This window comes from Suricata suricatta, chromosome 7 (assembly GCF_006229205.1).
Source record: "Suricata suricatta isolate VVHF042 chromosome 7, meerkat_22Aug2017_6uvM2_HiC, whole genome shotgun sequence".
NCBI lineage: Eukaryota > Metazoa > Chordata > Mammalia > Carnivora > Herpestidae > Suricata > Suricata suricatta.
Window position 1 is genome coordinate 145,398,245 of NC_043706.1, and position 7,981 is coordinate 145,406,225.

The following is a 7,981-nucleotide window of genomic DNA, read 5'->3' on the forward strand; positions in this document are numbered from 1 at the left end:
CTAATTACATAAATATGTACATATATAACATGGGCTAACACACTAGGACTTGCTCAAATAAAAGTATAGTGAAATAGCCAAGTAGTTGGTGACATTAACAAATGGTCTAACATCCAAAAAGATGCACTTATGGCTGCAGCGTACTTCAGGGTTAGCAGGCATAGGTATGGGAGAATAGGAGCCAACCTAGAGTAGCTGTTGGTTTTCAAGCACTAGTCAACAGCAGTATCCTTCACGCTTGCTTTCGTCCTGGCCAGGCACCACTCCTGTTCAAAGAGTTGGAAATTGTCACAACATAAATGTAAAACCCTAGGAGCTAGGAGCCTTAACATGGCTAACGGATTTGGCTGACCTCAGGGCCTTCCCTCAGGCTGCTGTGTCCGGGGCCAGATTTCCCTAGGGAAATTCCAGCGCCTCATTCCTACCTCCTTACTTGAGTTTACTTCCCATGTGGTATTGAGATAGACCACGAATTCAGCTGAAGTCATCACACTCACTAGCCCAATTTGTTCATTGTTCTGGGCTTCTATGTATACTAGAGCCTGTCACAGTCACCTGGTTACCAGACAGATCTCTTCTGGTTTTACCCAAATAATTTTCTCTCGGTTTTAACACTGCAAGTTTTAGGAGGAAAAACACTCTGGGTAACAGATTGTATTAATTTTATTTAAGTAGAAAGAAACAAATATATAGGTAAAACAATTACTTCACTTAGTCCTACCATTCATAGTTAATTAGTTCACACCAAGTATATATCTTTCCAGATTTCTGTGAACATAAACATCTATAAATGGCTTTACAAAGTATATGAACATATATGAATATCTTGGTGTCAGTTTAAACCTCTGTCTTATTTGATGTGCATACAGGTATCATTAAGACTGCATTACCTTCTGCTGTAGGAACACACCAAAATTAATTATTTGTCACTGGACTTTTTTGTTTCACGGATACTTACACATTGCAAACTCACCTAAAACATCTTTGTCTCTGGTATTTTTATTTAGGACAAATTCCTAGTAATGGAAATGCAAGGCCTAAGAGATTATGAGCATTTGTAAGGCTCTGACATTGTCTTTAGGGTGTATCTGTTATATCTTGCTTCCAAACGAATTCCTCTGTGTAGCCAATCCCCAGTCTACAACTTTCAGCACAGGTGAAGACAGCCAGAACTCCCCAATCGACACTCTTGCCCAGTCTGTCAGCCTTTAGGTAGTTGAGCAGCTGAGGCATGACCTGAGGAGAGGGTAACACAATTAGCGCTCTGCTTTTAGGCAAGAAACCTTCCTTGCTTGCCAGGGTGATGATAGGGATCTTGGGTCTTTCCATCTCCAGCTTTGACACTAAATCAATTAATTTTGGATATAGTCTTCACAATTCCTTTTTTTTTTACTCTAAGAAACAGATACCATGTACTACTTTATAAGGTTAGTAAGTTTACAGTTCAAGAGTATTCCTTACCAACCCAAATGGATTGTGATCTTAACAATTCCTTTTGAAAAACCATCTTAATTATATCCATTTGTTTTCCTACCAAATCCAAAAACCAAAGCTAAACTGAGTAAAGCCTATCACCAAGTACAAAGGCCTTAATTGCCAGAACAAGAAAAGAAGGTATATTTAAAATTACACATGTAACAAAATGGAGACACTAAAAATGATTATCTAACTATATTCAGAGACGGGGGGATGGTCAAGATGAGAGAAGCAATGACATTTAAATCTTCCTTATTGCACATGTCCATCAATGGATAATGTCTAAAAACTAATAAATTGATAACTTATCAGAAAAAGCACATTATTTAGAAAGAGAAAGAAATACCAGATAGAACAGCAGTTTCCCTCCAGGAAACAAGCCCTCAGGTGGGAGAAGGCACTTTCTGCATTAACAGGACCCATGTGTATATATTACTTCAGTAAAGTTTTGTAGCATTTAATTACATAGCCCAGATTAACTGTATATTAAAATACTCTTTAGAGGCCATACCTGGAATTCAAATATTCTCTTGGCACCACAGGGGCAATCTGGAATGTCCTTTTCTTGAGGGATATTTTCACCAGAGATCCAGATGGGTGCAATCCCTCTGCCATATCTGAGCACCTAAAACCAATCACGATCATGTTCAAATCACCAACATCTCACCTAGGTTTCCGCTGGTAGCATGTGATTTGATCATCTTCTGGAGAAACTTTCTACCTGTTTGTACGCAGGAGCTCCCCTCACTCATCCGTACAGGGGGATCCCCTCCCCTCAGACCTGGCCCCTTCCTCAGTGTCATCAGTTTAGTTCATCTGACTTGGGTCATCAAAATCGTATTTCATAAAAGATAATATGGTTAGAATCTGAATCCCAAGAGCATTTTGTGTAGGGTCCCACCATAATCTTGCTTCTTACTACCAGTTTCTGAATCCAAATTTAGCCCAGAGTTTGTGCTTCCTTTCACACAAATAAAAGGAATCTCTTAGAAATTTTAAAGGGACAACTGCCAGGTCAAACAGTTGTTCAGATAAATACTACAGAGAAAATTTTTTTACTTTTAGTATTTTATTTCATTTTTGAGACAGAAGAGACAGAGACAAAGAACATACAGGGGAGGTGCAGAGAGGCAGAGACAGAATCCGAAGCAGGATCCAGGCTCCCAGCTGTTAGCACAGAGCCCACACAGGGCTCGAACTCAAGAGCAGTGAGATCATGACCTGAGCCAAAGTTGGATGCTTACCCAGGTGCCCCAATAAATTTCATTGTAAGATGTTACACAGCAATGGAGCGTCCTTCCTGTTTTGTCAAGAGCATGTACATTGCTAAAAACTACCTTCTCAGTGTTTAGGACCTAGGTCTGTTCTTCCCATGGTCATCTTCCCCTGGGTATTTGATTCAGTGACTGCTTTACAGGGATTCAGCGGAGTTTTCTTAAAAGGAGAACAACATTAATAGAGGAACAGAGATGAAGAAGGGAAACATCTGCCGAGCACTTGCCGTGCGCCTGCGGCCACCCTCGGTCTCTTCACGCTGGAAACGCGAGGACCAGCGCTTACTGTGTAACTCAAGGGTCCAGGACTCCGGATCTGCTTAACGCCAAAGCGCATTTTTTTCCCTCAATACCAGGGTCTGTGTTAACATGTCATGTCGGTTTTATAAGCAAAAAAAATTTTTTTTCTGCCATTGGTGCAAACTTTTTGCCTCACAAGCAATATCTTATTCATCTTCTATCTCTGATACTTTCTTTAGACTATAGGGGCACCTGGGTGGCTCAGTTGGTTAAGCGTCCAACTTCAGCTTGTGTCATGATCTTGTAGTTTGTGAGTTCGAGCCCCACGTCGGGCTCTGTGTTGACAGCTCGGGTCCTGGAGCCTGCTTTGGATTCTGTATGTCTCCCTCTCTCTCTGTCCCACCCCTGTTTGTGCTGTGTCTGTCTCTCAAAAATGAATAAATGTTAAAAAAAAATTTTTTTAAAGAATATAAACCCTACATGATTAACAGTCTTTCCAGAACTACTGAAACGGTCAGCAGACCATCTGTGTCTGTAACAAAACACTGGCTTTATTGTAGTTACCTCTTTCAGGATTATACCCTGAAAACATCACCTGAAAAGAACATAAGAGTTGTATGAAGTCTAGTTTACCTGTTCTGGCTCAAGGGCTATTTTAGTTTTAAACTTCTGAAAAATTTTATCTTCCTTGGATTCATGTTTTGCCATGGAATCCAATTCTTCTTCAGGTGCTTCACCTGCAAAATCATCAGTGCAACTGTTACAGCAACAGAAATAATCCCCATGACTTGACATTTCCCACATGCTGAGGAAAGGAAATTTCAAACAACCAACTTAAGTGTCAAATAGGGAGTGAAGGCCAGTTGTTCCCACAGGCTTTCCCCGAACTTTAATTCATTCAAGTTGGTGCTTCAGGCACTCCAGTACTGTGCAGGTTCCTAATAGTGCCTCTTTAAAGCTTCAAAGAACAGACCCAAGTCCTGGGTTTAGGACTTGTGTCCAGCAAAGATAACAGGACACCCAACAAACACTGAGCCTTTTATGTTTTCACTACTACCCTTTAGGCATCTGGATTCTCCCTATTTCTCTCATGCATTTCTTTTCCCAGCTGGTACTCATTCAGCTATCACAAGCTCCCTCTTGACCTACCGACGTGTTCCTCACACTCCTCTCCTGGGACCCCAGCTATCTGAACCACTGCTGTCCTGAATAGAATTCAGTCTGTGTGACATGTACCAATGTATAGCTTTGATTTCTCCTGAATATGAACTATAAACCAGTAAGCTGATATTCTAAAGTCTGATTTTGATTCTAACACCTACTTTTGTAGTGCCTAAGACCTCAAATTCAGGAGTCAGTATCATTTGAACTCAAACAACTTTGGTTACATGACCAAAAAAATTACATAGAAAACCTCAAATTCCTCACTGCAAAATGAGGTACAGTTTCTAACTCCCTCTACCTCTTTCAGGACTTTAATGAATCATGCTCAAACAGCCCCTGATGCAGACTAAGTGTTGGATAAATGTTGGCTACTAATCTGTCTCCTAGGTATTTGGTTTGGCCTAGGCACTTCACTAGAGTATGATCGTCTCTAGATAACCTATAAAATCGTGTATCTGAAACTGGGAACATGAAACATTTAAAGGACCCGTCACCTGCCTAACACTACGCTAAGCACTCTTACTTATTTGATCTTGAACTGAGAAACATTATCCTGGATCCAGATGAACTTACCAAGTTTCCAGGGTGGAGTCCTACCCAAATGACCACTTGGATACTTACCCTGACATGTCTTTATCAGAACCAGAATGTATTGGATATATATGCCAAGGAGGGGAGGTACAGGAAGGATATTTTCAAATGATAAAATATTTGAAAATTATAGGCTACATACTCTAGTGAGTTAGCTTTTCTTGTCAGTACCTGCCTCTTTTCATGACATGCTGAGCCTTTTCTTTCAAGCATTATATTTAATCACTTAATGAATAAAGTTCTAAAATTGACCCCTTACCCATGCTTTCTATAATTTCTGATTCATTTTCTTTTTCAACAACTTCACGTGTAATCTCATCTTCTGTTTCTATTACAATTTCAAATTCTGGAAAAAGGAAGTTGTGGTCTGGAATTGTTCTGTCCAAATATTCTGAAATAAGAAAAGGTAACTAGCATCATTACTAGGCATTTAGTTTTAAAGAGGGTCTAGTAATTTCCTACCTCTAAAGTATATCCTATATAGTAACAGTTTTGTGAAATAAATGTATGTAGTTCCAGCATTTTAGATTATGGGTCATAAACTAAATGCCTGTATTAAGGCCAGTCTGGGACATCACTGAGTAGGGAAGACCTCACAGTTGCTTTCATAAAGCTGTTCATGTCACCAGTTACCAACATTTTAAGAAGTATAATACCTTCTCTAACCTTAACTTTTATTCTCAAAACAAAAAACTTGGGTTGACAGATGCTATGAAACTGAGCTGAAACTTGACTCACCTGATTGTGTACAAGCCTGCTTATGTCCCAATCTCCAGTCTAGAGTCTGATGCTCCTTACTGCAGTAATGTGCCTTGTGACATCTGGAGCATGTTTTGGGGCCTAAACAGCCACACACCCTGCAGAGATGAGCACCAGACTTGAGCTGGAGGCACACAGACTCTGCTGTCTCTTGAGGAGGATCCTCAGAAGGTGGTTCATACGAGTAAAAGTCATTTTTCCTAGGCAGCTGATTTCTAAAAACTATGAGAAAATGAGAAGAGATGCTGTAAAATACCTTAAGTAAAACAATATAGCAATCCAAATATTTGAGTGGTCCACACAGGACTGAAAAGACAAACAGAAGTTTTTGATTACCGTCATCTTATTTTCTGAAAGCGGGGGGGCAAAGAAAAAAAAGTGAAAAAATAACAAGAAACCAGTTTGGTACACACAACAGTTTGATTTGGATCTTTGAGCTTCCTCAATATGTTAGTGAGACGACTAGTTAAGTCACAAGGACTCTCCACAAATATGGAAACGTTAGTGGGCCCAGCTTTCTACGGCAGTTTTCATTATTTTAGTATAACAACGCACACTTTGTACCAATTGATTAAACTCTAAAGCTGGGGCCCAGAATGCGTGAGGAAACCGAACGGGGCTGGGGGCTGGGGGCCGGGGTCTGCGCTGGGGCCCCCGCCCCCGCCCCAGGAGCATCGGCCGCTCACCGCGCAGGCCGGCACAGCACGGCGGCACCCGGCAGCAGAAGAGGAAGAGGCCGCGGTGGAAGGTGTCGGCGCGGTCGGGCAGCGGCGCGTAGAGCTGCAGCAGGAAGGCCAGCGGGCGGCCGCACAGCGCGCAGGCCAGCTCCTCTGGCCCCGGCAGTCCGGCGGCGCCCAGCCACGCCGGCCGCCCGCCCACCTTGCTTGGGAACTGCTCGCTGCGCAGCCGCCACGCGGGCGCTGCTTCCACGAAGCCCAGCTCAGCCGGCCCCGGGCGGGCCACCGCCATGAAGCCGGAGAGACCGACCGCTCGCACGCTGGAACTCTGCCGGTAGACAGAAGTTGGCCACCGGAAGGTGAGCAGAACTGCGACTCAGAAGCGATTGGATAACAGGGAAGAGGGGGCGGGACTAAGGAAAAGGCCCGACGTAAGCACGCTCCTTGCAACCGGAACTTCCGGTCCCATGACATGAGGGCGGGGTTAGCACTTAGGGGTTAGGGCTGGGAATTTATAATAATGCGCCAGGAAGAGATGTGCAAGTTTACCAGCTATTTCAAATATTTCAATGGTGTCCTTGGTTTTTTTTTTTCCTCTTCCCTGTTTTTTTTGACTTGGCAGCCATTGTCACTTCAAACACTGTTATACCCAAGTTTCCAATATCGCCCCCAAAAACCAGAGACTGCCAGGGAGACCGAGTCACGCATTCAAAAGCAAAGGGCTTTATTATGGGCTTAGGCTCGCCGGGGGCTAAACTCGGGCTCACAGACTTTACTGGCGTGGTGGATCCATGCTGAGAGCCCCGAACAAAGGTGGGTAGGGCTTTTATGAGTTTGGGAAGGGGGAGTTACAGGAAATTGTGACATAGGTACAGTGATCCAATCATTATTATACAACATTATTGACAGCAGGTTTAACCATTCACATTGCCTAGAGTATTTGTTACTTTTGGCAGGACCCAATCACAACATTTAGAGTATTGACCAATCACAGAGTGGGCCCAGTACCCTCACATAGGGTGTGACTAGTCTTTAGCCTCCATCTTTAGGCCTGCCCTTAGAAATGTTAAAGGTGTTAGCTGGCCTTTCCTGATTGGGCGTTACAAGGGTGGTCCCTCTTGCCTTGGGCAGTGTGTGCCCTTCTATTGTCTCATGGAGTCAGTTTCAGACCTGCATCCCTACAACTGAGAGTTTTATTTAAGTAAAAGTTTACAATAAAATTTCAATTATAAATGCAACAAGTCTGAAACTGCCATCTACAAAAGTGAAAGGGTACAAGGAGCTACTGTCCCCACTCCTTTTCCTGCAGCAGCCTCCACCTTGCACATGGCAGCCAACCCTGCACTGGATGCTACCTGTGGGCCAGCCCCAAAACCCGCCAGTGCCTTCCTCCTGGGCCCCTTCTGGCAAGGTGAGGATTTTATTGGCTGTTTCTTGTTTAAATCTCAACAAGGCATGAGCAAATGTAGCTGGGACTCAGCTGTAGCCCAAATGCTTCTATTTCTAGTACTTATTTTATAGAAAAATTACATCTAACATTTCCTTTCTTTTGGAAACAAGTTCCTTTAATATTATTTTGTTGTACCCAGATTTTAATATCGCTCCCTAAAACCAGAGATTACCTGGGAGACCGAATCACGCATGCAAAAGCAAAGGGCTTTATTACGAATTTAGGCCCGGCCAGCCTAAACTCAGGCTCACAGACTTACTGGATCCACGTGGAGTGAGCCCCGAACAAAGGCAGGGTAGGGCTTTTATGAGTTTGGGAAGGGGGAGTTACAGGAAATACAGTGATCCAAT

The 7,981-nt window shown here is 43.0% G+C and overlaps 1 protein-coding gene and 1 long non-coding RNA gene across 2 annotated transcripts in view; one reads left to right on the forward strand and one right to left on the reverse strand.

Annotated features, from left to right (window-relative positions):
* Positions 1-645: 645 nt before the first annotated feature.
* PDCD2 (programmed cell death 2) lies at positions 646-6,540 on the reverse strand. The gene is made up of 6 exons (XM_029944899.1): positions 6,191-6,540; positions 5,484-5,726; positions 5,005-5,136; positions 3,624-3,727; positions 1,988-2,101; positions 646-1,236 (listed from the first exon to the last, which is right to left on the reverse strand). Exons 1-6 carry the CDS (start codon positions 6,471-6,473, stop codon positions 1,078-1,080), a joined length of 1,035 nt encoding a protein of 344 aa, XP_029800759.1. The 5' UTR covers positions 6,474-6,540; the 3' UTR covers positions 646-1,077.
* LOC115296442 overlaps positions 6,521-7,981 on the forward strand; it is a 2,934-nt gene continuing 1,473 nt past the window's right edge. The window contains exons 1-2 of the long non-coding RNA XR_003910889.1: positions 6,521-6,540; positions 7,494-7,592. This is a non-coding gene — a long non-coding RNA (uncharacterized LOC115296442). The remainder of the gene's footprint in view (positions 6,541-7,493; positions 7,593-7,981) is intronic.